This window comes from Sphaerodactylus townsendi, linkage group LG16 (genome assembly GCF_021028975.2).
Source record: "Sphaerodactylus townsendi isolate TG3544 linkage group LG16, MPM_Stown_v2.3, whole genome shotgun sequence".
NCBI classification, from domain to species: domain Eukaryota; kingdom Metazoa; phylum Chordata; class Lepidosauria; order Squamata; family Sphaerodactylidae; genus Sphaerodactylus; species Sphaerodactylus townsendi.
In genome coordinates, this window is record NC_059440.1 from 11,812,407 (window position 1) to 11,837,005 (window position 24,599).

The 24,599-nt window shown below is 47.7% G+C and overlaps 1 protein-coding gene across 3 annotated transcripts in view; it reads left to right on the forward strand.

The window, feature by feature from the left end:
* Nucleotides 1-24,599, forward strand: part of MYO1C (myosin IC) — a 77,167-nt gene that overhangs the window by 50,014 nt on the left and 2,554 nt on the right. For 2 of the 3 annotated variants that reach the window (XM_048519050.1, XM_048519048.1), the window contains exons 7-31: nt 1,197-1,295; nt 1,421-1,534; nt 2,785-2,856; nt 5,714-5,833; nt 6,008-6,096; nt 7,020-7,125; nt 7,658-7,738; nt 9,259-9,350; nt 10,724-10,818; nt 10,955-11,001; nt 11,136-11,216; nt 12,256-12,361; nt 13,671-13,788; nt 14,999-15,112; nt 15,203-15,279; nt 15,396-15,464; nt 16,604-16,688; nt 17,205-17,364; nt 19,612-19,695; nt 20,843-20,936; nt 21,018-21,073; nt 21,887-22,022; nt 22,812-22,882; nt 23,109-23,206; nt 24,451-24,550. In XM_048519050.1, the coding sequence (XP_048375007.1) occupies nt 1,197-1,295; nt 1,421-1,534; nt 2,785-2,856; nt 5,714-5,833; nt 6,008-6,096; nt 7,020-7,125; nt 7,658-7,738; nt 9,259-9,350; nt 10,724-10,818; nt 10,955-11,001; nt 11,136-11,216; nt 12,256-12,361; nt 13,671-13,788; nt 14,999-15,112; nt 15,203-15,279; nt 15,396-15,464; nt 16,604-16,688; nt 17,205-17,364; nt 19,612-19,695; nt 20,843-20,936; nt 21,018-21,073; nt 21,887-22,022; nt 22,812-22,882; nt 23,109-23,206; nt 24,451-24,550 (2,364 nt within the window). The remainder of the gene's footprint in view (nt 1-1,196; nt 1,296-1,420; nt 1,535-2,784; nt 2,857-5,713; nt 5,834-6,007; nt 6,097-7,019; nt 7,126-7,657; nt 7,739-9,258; nt 9,351-10,723; nt 10,819-10,954; nt 11,002-11,135; nt 11,217-12,255; nt 12,362-13,670; nt 13,789-14,998; nt 15,113-15,202; nt 15,280-15,395; nt 15,465-16,603; nt 16,689-17,204; nt 17,365-19,611; nt 19,696-20,842; nt 20,937-21,017; nt 21,074-21,886; nt 22,023-22,811; nt 22,883-23,108; nt 23,207-24,450; nt 24,551-24,599) is intronic. The other variant, XM_048519049.1, reaches the window with a different exon arrangement.

The window sequence follows — 24,599 nt, forward strand, 5'->3', positions numbered from 1 at the left end:
AAATTATTTATTTAGTCCAAACTTGCTCATTTGGTGAAAGCTTTGCAGATATATTGGTGCGATATAAAAACACAATTGGGTGTTACTGGTTTTTAGCTTTGGTGAGAGATTTTATCTTTTTGCTGTTTTGTGGGAACTACGGGAATCCTTGGCTGGTTATCTGTTAGATTGGTTGACTGTACAAAGGTCGGTAAACTTCTAAACATTTTTGTTGGCGATTTAAACAATGGATTAAGTCCCATGTGTGCCTGCACACTCGATGAATGAACAGTTACAGGTAAGTGCAGCACAGTTTTTTTAATTGTATACTTAGATTCTAGACAACAAGCCGGTCTTTAGTCCAGTTGAACATTCACAGTTTATCTATGTTTATTTTTGACGTTTTAACTCTGAGCGTACTTAGGGAAGCACCTATATTTTTGAGGGTACGTAGTGAAGCACATACTGTATTTTCACAATATATGATTCCTTTACATTTTATTCTTACCCTTGATATAGAAACAAGTTGCATTTTGAACATTTTGCACAGAAGTAGACAGTGATGCTGAACCGTGTCTGGTCTCTGCTCGGCAACAATTGTGTTTGTCACTTTGTGATATTTTCCGCACTTGGGGTATTTATTTGAGTTTGGATTTTACTGTTTTCTAAACAGTAAGTCTTCTCTTCCTCTCCCTCAACATTTTTAGGTGTTTGGGGTGGGTTGTAGGTTTAATTTTCCCTTTTTTGCTATGCCTTTTAGAGGCATTCTAGTATGGCATCGCACTATTGTGGTGGGTGTAACGTGTGCTCTGTGCCTCCGCACTCCTACATTCCTGCTGGGTGACCTTGGGCTAGTCACAGTTCTTCGGAACTCTCTCAGCCCCACCTGCCTCACAAGGTGTCTGTTGTGGGGGGAGGAAGGGAAAGGAGCTTGTAGGCCACCTTGAATCCCCATACAGGAGAGAAAGGAGGGATATAAATCCAAATTCTTCTCCTTACCTGTGCAGCACCAGTTTGGCGGCTGCGCATGTGTGCAACTTACAGAGAACATTGGTCAGAAGCATGTATACTCCTGTTGTTGTGAGTGCATCAGTTTTCCTGAAGGCTGAAAAGACAATTTTCTTCCTTTAGTAGAGGCAGTGACAGAGAGTGGCCTGGCGGAACTGCGGCTAGTGCGTTGCTTCTCATTCCCCTGTTCTGTGCATTTTCATTTCCAGGGCCAGTGTGCAAAAGTCAGCTCCATCAACGACAAGAACGACTGGAAAGTGGTGCACAAGGCCCTGTCGGTCATCAACTTCAATGAGAATGAGGTGGAGGTAAGAGGCATCCCGCCTTCTCCTCAGGGGACTGTTGCTAGGGAGGACGCAGGTAAGGCTTTCATCTCGCCTCTTCCTGCTCTCTTAGTCTCTGCTTCTTAGTCTCTGTCTTGCTGCTCCCACAGAACTTGCTGAGCATCGTCGCCAGCGTGCTGCATTTGGGCAACGTGCAGTTTTCAGCCGACGAACAGAGTAACGCTCAAGTGGTCACGGAAAACCAGATCAAATACCTGGCCAGGGTGAGTGCGGTGGAGCTTCTGGGTGACTCATGATTCCTCCTTGCAGCCTGTGAGCCCGTTCTTCCAGTGTCCCCAGCAAAGAAGATGACCGCTCTTCCCTCTATCTAGTGGGACTCCAAGGCCATCCAGGACACCTCTGCCTCTTGAGGCCAAACCCTAGATTACATTTTTTAAAAAATGAGCACCTTCCTTATGAGGAGAGGCTGCAGCGTTTGGGATTCTTTAGTTTGGAGAGGAGACGTCTGAGAGGGGATTTGATTGAAGTCTATAAAATTATGCATGGGGTAGAAAATGTTGACAGAGAGAATTTTTTCTCTCTTTCTCACAATACTAGAACCAAGGGGCATTCATTGAAAATGCTGGGGGGAAGAATTAGGACTAATAAAAGGAAACACTTCTTCACACAACGCGTGATTGGTGTTTGGAATATGCTGCCACAGGAGGTGGTGATGGCCACTCATCTGGATCGCTTTAAAAGGGGCTTGGACAGATTTATGGAGGAGAAGTCGATCTGTGGCTACCAATCTTGATCCTCTTTGATCTGAGATTGCAAATGCTTTAACAGTCCAGGTGCTCAGGAGCAACAGCTGCAGAAGGCCATTGCTTTCACATCCTGCATGTGAGCTCCCAAAGGCACCTAGCGAGTAGCAGAGAGCTGGACTAGATGGACTCTGGTCTGATCCAGCTGGCTTGTTCTTATGTTCTTATGACTCAGTCCTGGTTTCCCACAGCTGCTGCCACAGGGAATGTAATTTCAAAGCCTGCAGGGGCCCAGTTTGACTAAGAACTGTTGCAAGGGAGGAAGGGTGTCACCCTGCTAAACCAGTTCCTGGCAGGGACTTCTTAATGGAGCTCTACAGGACAGATGTTTTAAAAATGTCATGTATAGTTTGCTTCCAGTGCCAGCTGAGCAGCTGGGCTGCTTTTTCCTGGGTGTGTCTCCCTGAAATTTCAGTGTTTTTGTTCGATGGGTGTCATTTTCGCTGTTGGTGGCAGACTACCCTTGTGAAATTTCCTTCTCAGTCACTTTTGATTGGCTGCTCTTGTAACATCTCCCCCATTGCCTGCCTTTCTGTTGTGTTTATTAACGAATTGGCTTAGTGGGTACACATTTGAGACCCTCTGAGGAAATGACCTCTGACTCACAAAAAGCATATCCCTGAAAAAATTGGTTTGTCTGAACAGAGTCCTGCTGGACCCTGTTTTATGGTGCAGGTCATGGTAACTGGGTTTCTTTTATCTGCTTGCAGCTCCTGGGCGTTGAAGGCGCTCTACTCCGTGAAGCTCTTACCCACAAGAAGATCATAGCAAAGGGGGAAGAGGTGAGAGAACTGTGGATTGAGTTCCTCTGTGAAAGGCAGCTCTCTCTGGCATTCTTCCTTGGAAAGGCTGTAATGAACCTCTCTATTCTTTACCTCTCTATTCTGCACTGGTTAGACCTCACCTGGAATATTGTGTATTGTGGGCACCACAGTTCAGGAGGGATATTGACCGGCTGGAGCGGGTCCAGAGGCGGGCAACCAAAATGGTAAAAGGTCTGGAATGCCCTACAAAGAGAGGCTTAGGGAGCTGGGGGTGTTTAGTCTGCAGAAGCGTAGGTTAAGGAGTGACATGATAGCCATATTTAAATATTTGAAGGGATGTCATGTCGAAGAGGGAGCAAGCTTGTTTTCTGCTGCCTCAGAGACTAGGATACGGAGTAATGGATTCAAGGTGAAGGAAAAGAGATTCCTGATAATCAGGGCTGTTCAACAGTGGAATTCACTGCCTTGGAGAGTGATGGAGTCTCCTCCTTTGGAGGTTTTAAAACAAAGGCTGGATCAGCATACGGCTGGATCAGCATACGTCGGGAGTGCTTTGATTGTGTGTTCCTGCATTACAGGGGGTTGGACTTGATGGCCCTTGAGGTCTCTTCCAACTCTGTGATTCAGTGGTAGAGCATCTGCTGGCATTCAGAAAGTCCCTGGTTCAAACCATGGAATCTCCCGGTTAAAAGGACCCCGTAGCAGCTGCTGCCAGTCTGAGAACACATGACTGATCTTGGCGGATCAGTGGTCTGTTTCAAGGATTCAAAGGCAGAGTTGTTCCGCCAGGCTTTTGGTTGAGGCCCGAAAACTTAATTGCATTTGTTGCCGGCCCAAATCTTAAATCTCTATTGCTTTCAATGGCATCTGTCACCGGGCCTTGTTTTAACTCTGATTTGAAAGTAAGCTTTTAGTTGATTTTAATTCAAATGTATTTAAACTAGATTAGATCAGGTTTTAACCGCTATTAACTGTTTTAAATTGTTTTAACTAGATTGGATTGGACTTAACTGCTATAATTGTTTTAAACAGTTTTAATTTTTTAAGTGTTTTAATTGTTTTAAGTGTTGTAATCAAATTTATTTATTACCGTAAGCCACTCTGAGCCCTTGCATGGAGGGCGGCGCACAAATTGAATTAAATAAATAAATAAATTTAACATATATAATGATATAGCATCCAATCAATCAAATATAAGCAAAGTGAACAACATACTATACCCGGGCTACATACAATACTAAATGTGTAAGATTTAATACAATCAGTGTAGAATTATCTGAACAGATAACAAAACTAGCCAAAATGTCTAGGAAAATGATAGAGTCCACAACAGTGCAGACCAGAGCCCTTCGGGGGTAGGGCGGTATATAAAACTAATCATAAATAAATAAATAAATAAATAAATAAATAAATAAATAAATAAATAAATAAATAAATAAATAAATAAATAAATAAATAAGAAAGAAAGAGAGAAAGAAAGAGAGAAAGAAAGAGAGAAAGAAAGAAAGAAAGAAAGAAAGAAAGAAAGAAAGAATCCAAACCTGGGATGAGCTTGCAGCTGTTGTCTGTTTCGTGGGGAGATTATTCCATGTCCTCAGGAATAGGTTTTAAAAGGCTTCCAAGCACAATATGTCTTACCCCACTGGAAAATGTCACATCTATGGATTTATTAACATGCGCAGCATATCCCATGATAGTCACTTCAGAACATACGGGCAAGATTAAAATCTAAGGCTGAGGAAGCGGAATAATTTCCCCATGAAACGTGCGACAGCAGCAAGCTCGTCTCTTGTTTGAATTCTCTGCACTATTGTGGACTGTATAATTTTCCTAGGCCTTTTGGCAGGTTTTGTTACCTGTTCGGATAATACTACCTTTATCGTATTAAATCTTACACATTTGGTATTGTATGTAGCCTGGGTATAGTATGTTGTTCGCTTTGCTTATGTTTGCTTCATTGCATACTACCGTGTTTCCCCGAATATAAGACAGTGTCTTATATTAATTTTTGCTCCCAAAGATGCGCTATGTCTTATTTTCAGGGGATGTCTTATTTTTCCTGTGTTCTGTTCGTCGGGCATGCTTCCAAACAAAAACTTTGCTATGTCTTACTTTTGGGGGATGCCTTATATTTCGCACTTCAGCAAAACCTCTACCATGTCTTATTTTTCGGGGATGTCTTATATTAGGGGAAACAGGGTATATCTGCTTTCATTATATATATTATATTGAATCAGACCATTGATCCACCAAGATCAGTTATGTCTATTCAGACTGGCAGCAGCTCCCATGGAGAGCCAGCGTGGCGTAGTGGTTAAGAGCAGGTGCACTCTAATCTGGAGAACCGGGTTTGATTCCCCGTTCTGCCACTTTAGCTGTGGAGGCTTATCTGATGATTCAGATTAGCTTGTGCACTCCAACACATTGCCAGCTGGGTGACCTTGGGCTAGTCACAGTTCTTTGGCACTCTTTCAGCCCCACCTACCTCTCAGGGTGTTTGTTGAGGGGTGGGGAAGGAGATTGTGAGCCCCTTTGAGTCTCCTTACAGGAGAGAAAGGGGGGAATATAAATCCAAACTCTTCTTCTTCTTTTAACTGGGAGATTCCAGGGATTGAAGCCCGGGACCTTCTGCGTGCCAGCAGATTCTCCACCACTGAGCCAACGCTGTTCATTTTGCTTTTGGCTGATTCAGTATAAGTCAGCTTTAGATGTTTTTCTGTGTGCTTGACGAGGGCCGAGGGAAGTTCTCTGCACGCTGCTTACACCTCTTGTTTATAACTGATCCCTGACGTGGACACAGCTGAGATTGCTGGGAGGATATGCCTGAAAGGAAGGTCCTCTTGCAGTGATTCACCTTTTATCCCCTCCTTTGCAGCTGGTCAGCCCCCTCAACCTGGAGCAGGCCGCCTATGCCCGAGACGCTCTTGCCAAGGCTGTGTACGGGCGCACGTTCTCCTGGCTTGTGAACAAGATTAACAAGTCGCTCGCGTACAAGGTGAGCCTACAGCGGGGACTGCGGGACATCTAAGCAGCATGTGGACAGAGTGCAAGACCTGGATTCACCAAAGATTCCACAATATCATTCCCGTAACACAGATGTGAGGCTTTATCAGGATCCGGATGGGTAGAGGGGGGTCCCTGCCCTCCTGGTTCACTGTGTCCCTTTCAGCAGGAGACAGAAAATCCAGGCTGGAGACGAAGCTCCTCCGTCCTTGGGCTGCTGGACATCTACGGATTTGAGGTGTTCCAACACAATAGGTGAGATTCAGTGTGATGTGGGGGTTACGATGTCAGACTAGGATCTGGGAAACCCAGGATCAGATTCCCCACTCTCCGATGGAAACTTGCTGGGTGATCTTGGGCCAGTCACAGACTTTCAGCTTTGTCCCTAGCAAGTATTTGGATGGGAGACCTCCAAGGAGTACTGGGGACGTGACGCAGAGGCTGGCAATGGCAAACCACCTCTGAATGTCTCTTGCCTTGAAAATCACAGGGTTGCTGTAAGCTAGGGATGACTCAATGGCAACCCCCTCCCCGAAACCCCCTCCTCCCAATAGGGGGTTTCCCAGCATCCTTGGCTGTGGCTGTACTCTCTTCCCTGTCAACTGAGAGTTACGCGTTGGCTTCAGACCCTTTGCGAAAGAGTGTCTGGACCCAGAGAAGGATGCATGACCAGGGGCCAGTATGGGGTCAAATGTCCTCGGGCTGCAGCCATTTAGTCACATGGGGTGTGAAAAATTGTTCCCTCCCTCCTTCCCCGCTGGTCAGTACACTGACTTCAAGACCTGGTGCAAAAAAAGTTGTTTGGTTGTGGTGGGGAAGGGTGGCCGCCCATACGGGGGGCGGAGTGGGACACTCAGATTTTGCACCAGGCTACATTTTCCCTAGATACGCCTCTGTGCACAACTCTCAGGGGGATTAGAGGTTGCTTCGAGTCACCCTTCCTGTGCCTGCTTTAATGGTAATAGAGCAAGCTCTGCAGGCCCACTGAAGCACAGATCATGGAGTAGCACCTGGAGAGATGAATGTGAATTCCTTGCCACTGCAACCAAGGGCCCTCCTGTGTGCTGCGGCTGGGGAGAGTTCTGAGCAGAGCTAAAACTCCTCTCCCTCCCTCCCTCCCTCCCTCCCTCTGAGGGCTTTATCTGCTTTACTGGAATGGCCGTCTTGCTTTTTTTCAGCTTTGAGCAGTTCTGCATCAATTACTGCAATGAGAAATTGCAGCAGCTCTTCATCGAACTCACCCTGAAGTCTGAGCAAGAGGAGTATGAGGCCGAGGGCATCGCGGTAAGAACTGACCCTTTATCAGCAAGGGGCTGGCTTCGGTTCCCTGCTCGGAGGAGAGCAGAGGCTGGCTTGCAGTTGCAGGCACACTGGCGATATCCCCTACTCTGTAATCATGGACATTTCCCATTCTGTTCTCTCTCTGATATGAGGAAGGGTTGAAAACGTTCTCTGGCCAGCTGTTTGCAAGTCTGATCCTTGCTGGAAATCCGCTGTTCAGAGTTTGGTTCTGCGTTTCATCTTAACGTTTGGCATTGGTTTACGATATTTGTATTGTGTTTTTGGGTCGGACGCTGCCTTCTGAAAGGCAGGCTACTGCAAAAGGTGGCCTCCTTTGAGGCTGAGGCTGAAGGTTCAGATTTGGAGGTTTCTCCACGGGCCTGCCTTTCCCCAGGGCAGACACTCTGAATGCAGACAGGGGCAGCCCCACGGCTGGCTCCCCTGCGCTTTGCAGTCTTCGCTCGTTTGTGTCCTGGTTCGTATCTGAGGTCTCTCTCTCATGCTCTGTCTTTTTGCCTCCCTTTATGAATGCTAGTGGGAGCCGGTCCAGTATTTTAACAACAAAATCATCTGCGACTTGGTGGAGGAGAAATTCAAAGGCATCATTTCAATCCTGGTAAGTCATCAAGAATGTTTGGAAGGGCAGGGAGGGGAAGAATTGGTGGACAGTGTGAGGAGGCTCCTGTAACCTTTGTGCTAGATCCAGGAGCTCATTTATACAGGCTACAGGAGCAAAACTTACTACGGGAGCAAAAAAAAATGGCAGCCACACATGTAGTTTCTTCCTCTGCTTTGCAAGAGAACCAGCTGGGTCCTCAGTCCTATTCCAGAAGAACCAGCAGTGCGAATGGCTGCTGGATTTGCTTCCAGGGAAGCTGTCGTGCCTGCAGGCCGGCTGAAAGGCCTTTGTTCGAACGGTGGCTAGTTCCATATTCCCCCTCTCCCCAGTTCTCTGGAAGGGTTTTTAAGGCAGTTTCAAGCCTTTCCATCCTGGGCTGTAGCAGAAGAAAAAGAAGAAGAGTTGGGTTTTGTAACCTGATTTTCTAAATCTTACGTGGGTTACAATCACAATCCTTTCCTCCCCCCACAGTAGGCACCTTGAGAGGTAGGAGGGGCTGAGAATTCAAGAGAACTGTGACTTGCCCCAAGGTCACCCAGTGATAGGTCTTGGACCAGTAATCAATAAGTGGACTCTAGATACTCTAGTGGACTCTAGATAATCAATGTGGACTCTAGATAATCAATAAGTGAACTCAGTAGTCTTTATTGAGTAGGCAGCAAGTTCCCTAAACTCAGGACGCCAGTTCTGCTGATCTGGCTTCTACATTCATATTTATTCCCCAGGTTTGCTCCCCGAAATTCCCCCCTCCCAGTAAAATGTGAACAGAATTGTTGTTGGAAGTAAGCGTCCCAAGGCCGCAGCAGAGATAGTCGGATAGCCTCCTACTGGGTTCAATCCTCCTTCCCCCTCCCAGCAGGGTCAGCCTAGTTATCTACATTTACCAGCATACAGAAAGAGATCAAACAGGGAGCAATTCCATTAACATGTCAGTGAGCCAGTTACATTGTAAAGCATAGATCACTCCCCATACAGCAGAACCGATACTCATATGGAGGAGTGGGGAATCGAACCCGGTCCTCCAGATTAGAGTCTGTGCTCTTAAGCACGACACCATTCTGGCAGTACACACTTCTTAATCCCACAGAACAAAGCGGTTCTTCATTCACTGCCGCCCTGAGGGCATATAGCCCCTGCTGCAACTCCCCGTCCCCTTCAGAGCCATCTTTTGTGTAAGATTTGGGTCCAGTAGCCCCCTAGGGACCAGCAAGTTTTGCAGTGTGTAAGCATTCAAGAATCCAAGCTCCCTTCATCAGATGTGAGGACTTGTGCGCTTGAAAACTTACACCTTGGAAATCTGCTTGGTCTTTAAAGTGTTGGAGGACTCAGGTCTTGCTCTTCTGCTGCAGAACAACGCGGCTGCCCACCTGGAGCTGTCTGCATAGAGCGGAGATTATAAGTGTTCCTTCCAATGGCCAGGGCTACAGTTAGCAAATGATCGTTGTTTGGGGTGAGAATGCCAGAGGCGGCTTCCCGGTGCACTGCTGGACTTCCACGTTCTGCTTTCCTCTCTGCAGGACGAGGAGTGTCTGAGACCAGGAGAAGCCACAGACATGACCTTCTTGGAGAAGCTGGAGGAGACGATCAAAAACCACCCTCACTTCCTCACGTGAGTTACTGAGGATCCTTGGAGGCAAGCCTGCTCATACCATCATAGAATCATGGATTGGGAAGGGGCCATGCAGGTCACCTAGTCAAACCAGTAGCTCAAGACAGGATCAGCTTGGAGCATCCCTGTCCATAGAATCATAGAGTTGGAAGGGGACATACAGGCCATCTAGTTCAACCCCCTACTCAAAGCAGCATCAGCTGAGAGCATCCCTGTCCATAGAATCATAGAGTTGGGGGGGGGGGCCACACAGGCCATCTAGTTCAACCCCCTACTCAAAGCAGCATCAGCTGAGAGCATCCCTGTCTATAGAATCATATAGTTGGAAGGGGCCATACAGGCCATCTAGTTCAACCCCCTACTCAAAGCAGCATCAGCTGAGAGCATCCCTGTCCATAGAATCATAGAGTTGGAAGGGGCCACACAGGCCATCTAGTTCAACCCCCTACTCAAAGCAGCATCAGCTGAGATCATCCCTGTCCATAGAATCACAGAGTTGGAAGGGGCCATATAGGTCATCTAGTCAAACCACTAGCTCAAAGCAGGAACAGCCGAGAGCCTCCCTGTTCATAGAATCATAGAGTTGGAAGGGGCCATACAGGCCATTTAGTGCAACCCCCCACTTAAAGCAGCATCAGCCGAGAGCATCCCTGTCCATAGAATCATAGAGTTGGAAGGGGCCCTACATTCCATCTAGTCCAACCACTAGCTCAAAGCAGGATCAGCCGAGAGCATCCATAGAATCATAGAGTTGGAAGGGGCCATACAGGCCATCTTGTTCAACCCCCTACTCAAAGCAGGATTGGCTTAGAGCATCCTTGCAAGTGTTTGTCCAGCTGCTGCTTGAAGACTGTCAGTGAAGGGGAGCTCGCCCCCTTTGTAGGCAGCTGAACCTGCTGCTGAAATACTCTTACTGTAAAACATTTCTTCCTATTGCCAAGGGCTTTTGGGTGCAGTTTCCCACCAGGCATTTTAAGCTTTTCTCCCTCCTATCCTGGAGGCTCAGCAGAGCTGATACCCCCACAACGCAAGAATGTCTCCATTATAACACTTCCCTTGTCTTATGGGGAATGCAGGTTAGATTTTTGTAAGACCCAGCTTTGTGCCATCACGTGCAAAGACTTTGGGAACAGTTGTGGCCCACCTTTTCTCCAGTTGACTCCGCCTGCCTCTCACTGTTCTGCTTTTGGCCTAGTGGTTTCCATTGTCCCCCAATTCCTTTGAGTGTCATCGATCCGAAAGGCTTCGTTGCTGACTCAGCCTTGCTAATTCTGGACTCGTGCTTCCCTTTTGGCCTTCCTTGTGAAAACCGGCCCTGTTCCCCCCCCCCCCCCCCCAGGCTGACAACAAATCCGAGTTTGCTTTCTCCATAGGCACAAGCTGGCCGATGCAAAGACCCGGAAGTCTTTGGGCCGGGAAGAATTCCGTCTCCTACATTACGCTGGGGAGGTCACCTACAGTGTCTCAGGTAAATGTCTTCCAGGTAGTAATGCAGCTGTGCTCCGGTCCTGGTCAGTTATGTCCCGCCCCCTTCACGCATCTCCTAAACCAGCCGCCCTCTGAGCTTCCTTGTTCTTCACTCAAGTTCTTGTTTTCCTTCCCAGGTTTCCTGGATAAGAACAACGATCTTCTTTTCAGAAACCTGAAGGAGGTGAGTATCAGCTAGAAGATATCAGAGCAGTAATAGGGGGCTGGATTTATCTGTCTGTTACTAAAGAATTGAGATTGTGCAGCCCAAGCAGATAAGGGTGATTTCCGGTGGGGGGTTTTATGCTTCCCTTCCAGGCCATGTGCAACTCTGAGAATCCCATAATCAACCAGTGCTTTGAGAGGACGGAGCTGACAGACAAGAAGAGGCCAGAGACGGTAAGAGCGCCAGATGGGTAGGAGCGGGGGGCCTTGGGTAGCTGAAGGCTGTTTGGTCTGTTTGGGGGCAGCAGTGATGTAGTGGTTAAGAGCAGATGTACTCTAATCTGGAGGAACCGGGTTTGATTCCCTGCTCTGCAACTTGAGCTGTGGAGGCTTATCTAGGAACTAGACCTTGGACTAGTCATAAGAACATAAGAACAAGCCAGCTGGATCAGACCAGAGTCCATCTAGTCCAGCTCTCTGCTACTCGCAGTGGCCCACCAAGTGCCATTGGGAGCTCACATGCAGGATGTGAAAGCAATGGCCTTCTGCGGCTGTTGCTCCCAAGCACCTGGACTGTTAAGGCATTTGCAATCTCAGATCAAAGAGGATCAAGATTGGTAGCCATAAATCGACTTCTCCTCCATAAATCTGTCCAAGCCCCTTTTAAAGCTATCCAGGTTAGTGGCCATCACCACCTCCTGTGGCAGCATATTCCAAACACCAATCACAGGTTGCGTGAAGAAGTGTTTCCTTTTATTAGTCCTAATTCTTCCCTCCAGCATTTTCAACGAATGCCCCCTGGTGAGAAAGAGACAAAGAGAGAAAAATTTCTCTCTGTCAACATTTTCTACCCCATGCATAATTTTATAGACTTCAATCATATCCCCCCTCAGCCGTCTCCTCTCCAAACTAAAGAGTCCCAAACGCTTCAGCCTCTCCTCATAAGGAAGGTGCTCCAGTCCCTCAATCATCCTCGTTGCCCTTCTCTGCACTACAGAGCTCTACACAGCTCTACAGAGCTCTCTCAGCCCCACCCACATCACAGAGCGTTTGTTGTGACGGGGAAGGGAAAGGAGATTGTGAACCCCTTTGAGTCTCCTTACAGGAGAGAAATTTGTGTGTGTGTGTGTGTGTGGGGGGGGGGGGGTAATAAGTCCAAACTCTTCTTCTTCTTCTTGCTGGCTGGCCTGGCTGATTACACTTCTGGGTTTCTTCTCCCTTGAGCCGACCAGTCCATCTCACTACTTTCCCCCTCACTCATCCTCTCTTACAGGCAGTGACTCAGTTTAAGAACAGCCTCTCCAAGCTGATGGAAATCCTGATGTCCAAGGAGCCCTCTTACATTCGCTGCATTAAGCCTAATGATGCCAAACAGGCCGGTATGTCCGAGCTGGGGACTTTTCCTTGGGCTGTTGCTCTTGGGCCGTTGCTTGATTTTATCCAAGAGTGTCTCGGGGGCAGATCCTGATCCTGGTTGTGCTTGGGTCATGAAAGAAGGCGGAGCTGCCCTGCTCAGCGTTCTTTCTGAGTTCTGAAGTCTGGTTTGCTTCCCGAAGTTATGGAATCATAGCGTTGAAAGGGTCTGTAGACGCCATCTAGTCCTGCTCAATTCAGGATCAGCCTGAAGCTGTGTTTGTCCAGTAGATGCTAGAAGACTGCCAGAGAGGAGGAGCTCACCACCCCCCTAGAGCCAGCATGGTGTAGTGGTTAAGAGCGGGTGGATTCTAATCTGGAGAACTGGGTTTGATTCCTCACTCCTCCATCTGTGTGGCAGAGGCTTATCTGGTGAACCAGATGAGTTTTCGCACTCCTACATTCCTGCTGGGTGACTTTGGGCTAGTCACAGTTCTTCGGAATTCTCTCAGCCCCACCTACCTCACAAGGTGTCTGTTGTGGGGAGAGGAAGGGAAAAGAGTTTGTAAGCCACCTTGAGCCTCCTTACAGGAGAGAAAGGTGGGGTATAAATCCAAACTCTTCTTCTTCCAGGCAGCCCGTTCCGCCATTGAACTACTCTCACTGTGATCCCCCCAATATCCAGCCACTACCTTTCTGCCCATAATTTAAACCCATTATTGTGAGTCTTACATCCTGCGCTGCCAATAGGAACAGCTGTCTAAGTCGTGGCAGAATGGAAGGTTCCTGGCAGCTCAGCCAGGAACTGGATTCAAAGGGAAGGCTAACTGCTGCCTTGACCACATCAGTGTCATGTAGCAGACTTCCTTTGCTCTGGAGCTGATTGGCCGGAAGGGTCCCTTTACTGTCACCCAGAGTCCTTCTGCACCCAGAGTGGGGCCATTTACCTGCGTCTGTGCTCCTCAATGGTACCGGGAGAGTCATTCCCGTGGTCAGTCCTCCCTTTGGGACCATGGGGAGCAGCAGTGGCGTAGTGGTTAAGAGCAGGTGTACTCTAATCTGGAAGAACTGGGTTTGATTCCCCGCTCTGCCGCCTGAGCTGTGGAGGCTTATCTGAGGAATTCAGATTAGCCTGTACACTCCAACACATGCCAGTTGGGTGATCTTGGGCTAGTCACAGTTCTTCAGAGCTCTCTCAGCCCCACCTACCTCACAGGTTGTTTGTTGTGTGGGGGGAAGGGCAAGGAGTTTGTAAGCCTCTTTGAGTCTCCTTACAGAAGAGAAAGGGGGATATAAATCCAACTCTGCTTTTTTCTTTGTTTTGACCCTTTCTAGCCCGTTTTGATGAAGTTTTGATCCGACATCAAGTCAAATATTTGGGTTTGATGGAGAACTTGAGGGTGCGAAGGGCCGGCTTTGCTTATCGGCGGAAGTATGAAGTCTTCCTCCAAAGGTAAGCGAAAAACAGGTCGTGGCTTTTGTGCATGAATGTGTTTCATACAGCGCTTGGACATAGTTGCTCACCAGGGCCAGTGGCAGCATTCCTGGAGGTGGGGCTGCTGCTGGAGCCCACAGCTTCTGGCAGGGTGACCGTACGCCTCTCCTGCTTCCCACGTGGCCTTTCCCCACCTGCTTGCGTGCTGGCAGTCTGCCATCCATGCTGCCAGTTGTACACATTGCCCAGCATTGTCAGGGAATGGGCATGTGAGTGGTGCAGTGCTCATGAAACATAGTTTTCACATTGCTGAGTTTGAAAATAAATTCATTGTTGCCCGTGTGGCAGAGTTAACCCAGGGAGAAAATAAATGTTTGCATGAATCGATGTTGCTCTTTCAAATATTTGAAATAATTCTCTGAGGATGTTAAAACGATCCAGTGTCCTCAGAAAATGACTATTTCTTGATATTTATATTTCTGTGCAAAAGAAGTGTGATCTTGACTGGTTGTGGGTTTTCTGAGCTGTGTGGCCGTGGTCTGGTGGATCTTGTTCCTAACGTTTCACCTGCGTCTGGTTCTGGCATCTTCAGAGGTGTATCACAGAAAGAAGTGTGTTACACACTGTGTCCAGTGTGATCTTAACCTCTTGTCTTCAAAGGTTATCCTCAGTTCAAAGCAACTCTTTCCCATAAACGTACTCGGGGTTGCAGCCAGAATCAGCATTTTATGCTTTCTAATGAAAATGCAATTGCTTCGCCCTTGATACCTCCCTTTAGGTTTGAAGTATGTGATAGAAGTGAAATGATTAGCACTTGCAAATTTCCAGATCTAATGGGGGTAACATTGTGTCTAGCTGAATTAAAACTGGAACTCTAGAAGATAAAATGTGGTTGTTAGAATCCTCACTCTGTCATGAAGCTCGCTGGGGTGACCATAAGTCAATCACTGTGTCCCAGCCGAATACACCTCACAGGGTTGTTGTGATGATAAAACAGTGCTTCGTTAAGTGCAGGTGGTTGAGAGGGAGGATGAAGGGGGAAAGAGGGATTCACAGGCACGTGGGTCAGGGGGTGGAAGGGGAAGTGTGAATGGAGGGTCTGGTGGTACGCTGGAGAGAAGAAGAACCTGGCCAGTCTCTGGCTTGTCTGCTCCCTGCCCCTCCCCCCCAAATCTGGAATGAGCCCTGGTTGGTCCTTTCCATCACGTTGCTTTTCCCTGTTTCCCAGGTACAAATCTCTGTGTCCGGAGACATGGCCCGCCTGGGACGGAAGGCCACATGATGGGGTGGCCGTGCTCTTGAAACATCTGGGTTATAAGCCGGAGGAGTTTAAGATGGGCAGGTTTGTATCTCTGTCTCGAGCCTGGCTACGTCTTTCTCCCCCAAAGCGAGACAGTCTTGGGTGTCTTAACTGGTATCTTTTTGTTTCCAGGACAAAAATCTTTATCCGTTTCCCTAAGACGTTGTTTGCCACAGAAGATGCCCTGGAAATCCGGAAGCAGAGCCTAGGTGCGTGAGAGGTCGTTGGCAGATGTGTTTTATGTTTGTGTGCTCCTGTTAAGTCCCTGGCCTGGCTCACTCTCTACTGCCTTTGTGAACTTGCCGTTTGCTTGTTTCTTCCACAGCCACGAAAATCCAGGCAAACTGGAGAGGCTTCCATCAGCGTCAGAAATTCCAGCAGATGAAGAATTCAGGTAGGCAGGCAGGGGGCTCCAGGTGATTCGCCCTCTCCTGGTTTGTTGATTTATTCATCGTTTCTTCACCATCAGTGAGTGAAGCAATATATAGCCATCTACATTGGGGTTTCCAGCATGGTGCCTGTGAACGCCATGGCTCTTTTCCTGATGCCATTGAAATGCTTTTAGGAAGGAGGCAGCATCAGGTGACTTGCTCAGAAGGCTATGCAGATTAAAAGGCATTTTGTTAATCACAACGTCTACCTAAATCGTTACTATTAGAATTATGCAAAACCACACCATTTTGTGGTCGGCTCTGCCTTTTGCAGCAGCCGTTTTGTATTTCTGCCCATCCCCGTGTCAAATCCAGAGGTTGCCTGCAGGCTCGAACAGGTAGAAATGGCATTGTGAGTTACAGTTACCCAAACAAAATCAGGTAAATAAAGTTGCCGAATACCAACGGCTGCAGCACCAGACCCTGAAATCGGCTCAGATACCTGGAGTTTCCAGATGTGAAAGCTGCAGAATTGGGAGATTTTCTGTGAGGGCGTTCCAGGCAATAGTGGGATTCAGCAGGTTCGCACCACTTCGGCAGAACCGGTTGTTAAAATGCCTCTTGTAAACAACCGCTTGTTAAATTATTCAGATCCCACCACCGGAACCGGTTGTTAAATTATTTGAATCTCACCACTGTGGAAGAAGAGTTGGATTTATATCCCCCCTTTCTCTCCTGTAAGGAGACTCAAAGGGGCTTACAATCTCCTTTCCCTTCCTAGAACAAACACCCTGTGAGGTAGGTGGGGCTGAGAGCTCTGAAGAACTGTGATGAGCCCAAGGTCACCCAACTGGCCTGTGTTGGAGTGCACAAGCTAATCTAGTTCACCCGATAAGCTTCCACAGCTCAAGTGGCAGAGCGGGGAATCCAACCCGGTTCTACATATTAGAGTGCACCTGCTCTTAACCACTGCACTACGCTGGAGCCAAAGAAAGCCCTGATCTGGGTTGACAAAAGCACCAAACATCTCTGGCAGTTTTAAGTGCTGCAGTGAGCAATAGCCAAAAAGCATGACTAGCAGCGGGGAGAATCCCCGTAGTTTTCGGAGGGGTGTTTAGGGAGACATTTTGAGGGCAACTTTTTTTCTCTTCATTATTTCTAGCCATCAGTATTCAGTCTTGGTGGCGTGGGACCCTGGGACGGCGCAAGGCTGCCAAGAGGAAACGGGCTGTGGAGACCATTCGACGGTGTGTAACAAGGAAAGAAAACCATGGAAATCTCTCATGCTATGCCTCCAACCTCACAGATTTTTTTTTAATGAGATTTTTAAAGCTGTTAAAAAATTACCAACATTACATTTAACGAAAGAGTGCCGGATTTCGCCTGCACCGAATATTCGCAAATGAAGATATTACTTGCTCTTTCAGAACGTAGGTAAAATGAGCTCTAAATTGTTACGCCTGCACCGAATATTCGCAAATGAAGATATTACTTCTTGCTCTTTCAGAACGTATGTAAAATTAGCTCTAAATTGTTACTATTGATCCATTTCGCACTTTTCTCTATTAAATCTGGTTTTCAATTATCTTCTGTCCCTCAACATCACAGATTTCTCTGTGACTTCTTTAATGCTCATGCCTTTTGGCCAAGATTGCAGGGGGTTATGGGAGGTGCCGGCTGGATCAGGAGCCTGGATCCGTTCTCTCCTAACCAAGCCTCCTCTCCATCTTTTCCCTGTGACCTTCCCTCCCCCCCACCTTCAGATTCATCAAGGGCTTCATTTACCGGAACTGTCCTAGCTGTCCCGAGAACGAGTACTTCCTTGAGTACATCCGCTACTCCTTCCTGATGACCCTGAAGCGCAACCTACCAAAGAATGTCCTGGACAAGTCTTGGCCAACACCCCCGCCGTCACTGCAAGAGGTAGGTCCAGAGGACAAGGGGATGTTCCTTAGGCACTGGAAGGCACATAGGTCTTTCCCCCAAAAAATTCTTCCAGATTCTTTCTGTCTTTTTCTGTCTTCTTCATATAACCCACCTGTTTCTGTTTGCTCCAGTCCAAGATCCTCTTCCAACCTGTGCTGCATGAAACCATTGTGCAAATATCTTGAGGATTTCGGATAGCACAGGAACCTGCAACCTGCGGCTCTCCAGATGTTCATGGACTACAATTCCTAGGAGCCCCTGCCAGCATGGCCAATTGTAGTCTGGAGAGCTGCAGGTTGCAGACCCCTAGGATAGTAGGTCCAAGCCTGATCCTTGACCACTCAAGATAATAAAAATGCTCAAGGTTGCTGCATTTGTGAGTTGAGAGTTCTGAAAACTGATAGCCAGAGAGGCTTCCTTGTTAGACAGCTCAACTTTTATCCAGCCTCATGGAAGGCCCAGGTAACGAATGCCATTTCTTATGATTATAGTCTAGAAGGGAAAGCCAAGCCGTTGCTCAAAACCTAAGTAAATTTGGCAGCATTAAAAAAAAATCTTCCAATCCACACTTTCCATGTCTTTGGAGCTCATGTTCCAAAGGAGAAGAGCAGGAGACACCTGAAAAAGAAACCAGAACTGGAGGAAACTAGAAGAACAAATAAAACTCCAGTGGGACCTTCACAACTTAACGTTTATTCTGGTAGGAAAAGTGTAAGACACACTTTTTCCAATACAATGGGAAGAAGGAAATTTACCACATTATTACAGAAGATCAGTGGGAACGAGGAAAGGGTTGAGGAGAGAGAGAGGCCTACTGTAAGTGAGGTTCTCTGGATAGGGGCCTGAACTGCTCACATAGTTTATGAACAGTGGGAGAGACCAGACGTTCTGGCCTGTATCACGTGCAGTGAAGATAGAACAAAAGTGAAATAAAGTAGGATCAATAAACTAAGTGAGGAAGAGGCATGACGACAGTATAGGCCTGGGGCAGGCAACCCTGTTTCGTTTCCGGGATCCAACAAGAGCCAACTAGCTTGAGCTATCAGGGTCAAGGCACCCACCATTACACTTGCAAAATAGTTATTCCATGGATCACATTTAATTTTCACTTCTGTCTTTTTGCTGCCGTGGAAGTTTGAGAATTACGCAGGTGGAAGGCAGGGGCTGGGTGCAGCCCACATCCCTGACATTTGAAATGTTCCACTTCACTCAAAGAATCCCAACTAAACTATTTAAAAAAACCCATTAGTTCTTGGGATCTCTCAAGTAGGGCATTATTAGCCCCAATTTCCTCCTTTATCAGGCCTGAGGTATCTTTACTAATGGTGCTTTGTCTCTCTGAGTCTCCTCCCCAGTTCCCAACGGGGGTTGTCACTCAGTGTTGGGAATGTTGAGGGTCCCAGGTTCAATGCTGGCATTTCCAGCTGAAGGGATCCAGTGGGAGGTAATTTGAAGCATCTCCATCTGAGACATTGGGGAGTTGTTGCCAGATTGAGTAGACAGCACTGGTATATTTAGGGTGGGGCAAACAAGGGCATGTACCCCGGGCGCCACTTGACTGGGGGTACCCTGGCTGCCCCTTTGCAAGGTGAGAAGTTGCTGTGCTTTTTCAAAGCTGTGCCCTGCCAGCCTCCTGCTGCTACTTGGGGAATCGGTCTACCCACTGTTAAGAAGAACTGGTAGATCTGACCTCTGTCGCTGTCCAGGTTGACTTGTTGCTTTCAACCACAGGGAGATCAGTTGATTGACTCATGGTTGAAAGCTATGGGTAGACCTCTGGAGTGGTGGTCTACCAAGATGGAAAAGACTAGTTGGATTTTTGGGGGGAGGGGCGGGCAGGGTGCAACTTTAGTGCTTGCCTTGGGTGCCATTTTCAGATACTGATAGATGGTACTGACTTCTATGGTATAAGTCTGCTTCATCTGTTCAGTAGAGGTCAGATAAAGACTACATGGAATGTTGCGCTTTTAAAGATAAGGAAGTGCTGAGTATTGGGAGGGGAGTGGTAATGGGTATGAGAAGACCTTACAAGTCTCTGTCTCCCAATGTGTGTCTTCAGTAGGGAATATGAGCAGTCCCCAATTGAGAGGTTTTGGACGATGCATTCTCCCCTTCGAGTCTTTTATTATGGCTGTCTGGAGATGAAGCCGCTTCGGCAGAGGGAGTTCCCCTTCTCCACTGCTTCCTGTAGCTCCAGCCTGCATCCATCTCAGGTTCCATGATTCTGCTGTTTGTTTCCTCCAGGCCTCTCAGCTGCTGAGGGAACTCTGCATGCAGAACATGGTCTGGAGTTATTGCAAGAGAATCAGCCCAGAGTGGAAGCTCCAGGTAAGCAGCTGTTGGAATTTCCCTGACAAATGCATACCCTATTCATCTGATGTCAGGGTTTTTGGCAACATAGCCTTTATACCAATAATCTGGGATTTGGGACCCCATTGGGCAGTTGGCTTCCAATCTGGAGAACTGGGTTTGTTGACCTCTCCTTCACATGTAGCCTGCTGGATGACCTCGGGCCAGTCACATTTCTCTTCGAACTGTCTCAGCCCCACCTGTCTTGCAAGGAAGATGGAGGGAGGCGATTGAAGCTGCTTTGAAATGCCTTACAGTAGAGAGAAGCGAGGCATAAAAAACAACTCTTCTCATAATGAGGTTTTATGGACAGCTGTGTTATCATTTTATACTGCTGTTGTTGTCTTTTGCGTGCCTCCACGTGAAACAATTTCACCTCCGTGGTGTAGTGGTAAAGAGCAGGTGCACTCTAATCTGGAGAACTGGGTTTTATTCCCCTCTCTGCCACTTGAGCTGTGGAGGCTTATCTGTTGAACCAGATTAGCTTGTGCCAGCTGGGTGATCTTGGACTAGTCTCAGTTCTTTGGCGCTCTTTCAGCCCCTCTCACCTCACAGGGTGTTTGTTGTTGGCGGTGGGGGGAAGGGAAAGGAGATTGCAAGCTCCTTTGAGTCTCCTTGCAGGAGAGAAAGGGGGGATATAAATCCAAACTCCTCCTCCTCCTTTTCTTCCATGGCCCTTCATTTGGCTGGTGAAGCTACCATGTCGTGGCTGCCCTGACCCCTGGCTGTTCTTCCTGCAGCAGCCAGAGCTTTCAGAGCAAACTGCTGTCTCTGACGGTTTCAAATCATTGTCGTTCTAACAAACTTTTGTACATTTTGGAAGCATGGGCATATGGGATTAATGTTCCACTAGCCTTGAAGCTTGTTCAAGATCGGTGCACATCTGGATTCCAGTTAGTTTAGTGGACTTTTATTGTATTACACAGGAGTTTTGCTTTGTACTAAACAGAATTTTTATCAGTGTTATTAGGGCCTGTGTTTCAGATATCTTGTGGTGCTTTTGTATTGTTTGTAGTCTTGGATGCGTGTTATACTTAGAACAATACTTCCATCCGAAAGCAGACAGCAATTGCCGTGAGACTTCTTCAGGTAATTTCTACTGGGTTGTTCTTCTCTCCCCCTGCAGCTGGAGCAGAAAGTGGTGGCCAGCGAGATCTTTAAGGATAAAAAAGACAATTATCCTCAAAGTGTTCCCAGGCTATTCCTTAACACCCGCCTTGGTAAGTGCAGCCCAGGCTGACCCACGTTTTGGACTGTTGATGAGCTGCTCCTAACCACCCCCTCCTCATTTCTCTCGGTAGGCAGTGAAGATATAAATGCCAAAGTGCTTCAGGTGCTGGGGAGCGAAGCGCTGAAGGTGAGCTTTTGAGCCCTGTGGGGTAATTTCTTGAGATGTTTAGCAACTGCTGCACTCACAGGTGTGACATGGAGGGCTCTATAGGATAAGTCAGTGATAGTGAACCTTTTCGAGACCGAGTGTCCAAATTGCAACCCAAAACCCACTTATTTATCACAAAGTGCCAACATGGCAATTTAGCCTGAGTACTGAGGTTTTAGTTTAAAAAAACCGTTGGCTCCGAGGCATGCGTTACTCAGGAGTAAGCTTGGTGGTGGTCGGTGGTTTTGCTTTGAAGCAACCGTGCAACTCTTCCAATGGGTGAATCACAACCCTAGGAGGGTTTACTCAGAAGCAAGCCCCATTGCCAGCAACCGAGCTTATTCCCAGGTAAAGGATCACGCTTTAGTTCTTCGCATGAAAATCAGTGGGGTTTACAGCGCTTAACCAGGTCACCTGCACTGCTTCCCCAAAACTAGGTTTAATGCTAATAATTGAGCCTAGCAGCCCAGGTCAGCCTAGATATGTGTGTGTGTGTGTGTGGGGGTGTGTGACTCTGTTTGCGTGTGTCCACAGAGAGGGCTCTGAGTGCCACCTCTGGCACCTGTGCCATAGGTTCGCTACCACTGGGATAGGTCAAGGGCTCTCTTGGTCTTTCTCAAGGAAAGAGCAATTGAAAAAATGACGGGCAGGCTTACATTAACTGCCCCTGGTAAAGAGAGGTGAGGGCCCTCCAAATCCCCTTCCCTTATAGCCTAGCTCTTGGTTAAGAGTTAGCGGCTGTTTCATGCATCACAAAGACATGCTTTTTGCAATCGCCCACACTTGTTTTAGTACGCAGTTCCTGTGATCAAATATGACCGGAAAGGCTACAAGGCCAGACCTCGGCAGCTGCTGCTCTCCCAGAATGCAGTTGTGCTAATCGAAGAGTCCAAAATCAAGCAGCGGATTGACTATGCCAACCTGACGGGTGAGCAAAGAGGGGCAGAGCATTTACTAGATTGGAGGCTGGGGTGCCCTTTTGGCTGTACTTGCGCTTTGGTTTCCTTACGCCAGTGTGGTGTAGTGGTTAAGAGCAGGTGGATTCTAATCTGGAAAACTGGGTTTGATTCCCCACTCCTCCACCTGAGTGGCAGAGGCTTATCTGGTGAACCAGTTGTGTTTCTGCACTACTGCATTCCTGCTGGGTGACCTTGGGCTAGTCACAGTTCTTTGGAACTCTCTCAGCCCCTCTGACCTCACAAGGTGTCTGTTGTGGGGAGAGGAGGGCAAAGGAGCTTGTAAGTCACCTTGAGTCTCCTTCCAGGAGAGAAAGGTGGGATATAAATTCAAACTCTTCTTCTTCTACTGCCCCGTGTAGAAGGTTAGCTGTTGGTGACTCTCCAGTCCAGCTGATTTTCTCTGGTTTCTGAGTTTTTAAAGATCTGCTGTCAGTGCAAGGGAGGGGGAGGGGAGTGGAAAGTGCTTTGCAAGGGAGGGGGAGGGGGGAGGCATGCAAGGGAGGGGTAGGGGTGGAAAGGGCTTTGCAAGGGAGGGGGAGGGAGGGGAGGCATGCAAGGGAGGGGAGGGCAGGTTAGATGGCTGTCTATCCTTATCCACTGGTCCTTGCCTGTTTTTTGGGATGCATTTCTGTTTCAATAATGTAGCTGTACATGTTGTCTTACGGGTTGGTTCTTGTGCACCTTTGGGTGACAATGGGGTCAAGAGCAGGGGACATGCCCCACAAGATAACTTCTGAGCCATATACCTTGCTTTGCAGGTATCTCACTCAGCAGCCTGAGCGACAACCTGTTCGTTCTTCACGTGGTCCGGGAGGATAACAAGCAGAAGGTAACTATTTCTGTTTTCGGGCAACAGCCGTGACATGGCTAGCTTAACCTCAGTTTGGTATCTTGTGACGTGCAGCCACATTCTTCAACCGTTGTTCCTACAGTCGGAGGAAGGGTGATTTCGGGAAGGGGAAGCTGGCACTGGCCAAGACCATACTTCCTTCCTGCCGTTCTTGGCAATCCCAGAACTTACCTACCTGGAAAAAGACCTGTTGGTTTGTTTTCAGGGAGATGTCGTTCTGCAGAGCGATTTTGTGATTGAGACTCTGACCAAGATAGCCATTTGTGCCGATAAAGTGAACAACGTGAACATCAACCAGGGCAGGTGAGTTGCCTGTGGAACCTCATGAGTTAAGGCTAGGGATTTACTTTGGCCTTACCGGTCTGCTTTTACTTGCTTGTTGGGAAGGGACACTAGGCAAAACCTGCAGCCCAGGGTCTGTGAATTTTTCTGGCTATGCCTTTACATTTGGCTCTGTATCCTGGTTTTTTAAAACGTCGTCATGACTTATGTCTTATGGTGACCCCCGACCCCCGCACAGGTGTCAAACTCGCGGCCCTCCAGATGTTATGGACTACAGTTCCCATCATCCCCTGCCAGTATCATGCTGGCAGGGGATGATGGGAACTGTAGTCCATAACATCTGGAGGGCCGCGAGTTTCACACCTGTGCTGGGTTTTCAAGGCAAAAGATGTTCAGAGGTGGTTTGCCATTGCCTGCCTCCACACCATTACCCTGGTATTCCTTGGAGGCTGTCAATCCAAATATGTACCAGGGCCAGACCTGCTTAGCTTCTGAGATCTGACAAGATCAGACTAGCCTGGGGTTATTCAGGTGAGGGGTATCCTGATTAGAAGCTCAGTTTAACCTGAGCCTATCAGAGCTTGAAAACTAAGTAAGGTCAGATCACCCATGGTTAGTACTTGGATGGAAGACCACCGGGGAAGACCAAGTTGCTATGCAGAGGAAGCTAATGGCAAACCACCTCTGCTCATCTCTTGCCTGGAATGCAATTCAACAGCATGGTCTTCTCCTTTCCTGTCTCCTGATTATCTTAGTGGGTCAAAGGCCGTGCTGTTAACTGAAAGTTCCAAGTTCTGGGGTGTCGTTCTCTTACTCTCAGTTCTGTTAACGTGCAGTAACAGCAGTCATCTTAATTTACTGGGCAACGGTAAGGATTATAGAAGGACGTAAATGAAACACTTTGAGAACAGGGGATAAGGAAGCGCTACTGATTGCATTCGTATTATCATTCTCATCTTGTTTTCCTAGTGCCATGGTGGCGAACCTTTGGCACTCCAGATGTTATGGACTACAATTCCCATCAGCCCCTGCCAGCATGGCCAATTGGCAGGGGCTGATGGGAATTGTAGTCCATACCATCTGGAGTGCCAAAGATTCACCACCACTGTCCTAGTGGTATGTTGATTGTGCAAAGACTGTAGGTTGTGCCCTTTCATGTGCTAACTGCCCATTCTGAGGTATCTTCAAAACATTGTGAAACGTAACTTTGGTAGAGTTGGAATGTCTTAGTGGGGTTTTCTGTGAACTCTTCTTCTTTTCCGCAGCATAAAGTTCATTGTTGGACAAGGCAAAGAAGGCATCATAGATTTCACATCTGGATCTGAACTAATCATAGCCAAAGCCAAGAACGGCCATCTTGCTGTGGTGAGTGTCGAGTTGCTCGGTGCCTTCCTGTACGCTGAAAGGAGGGCCC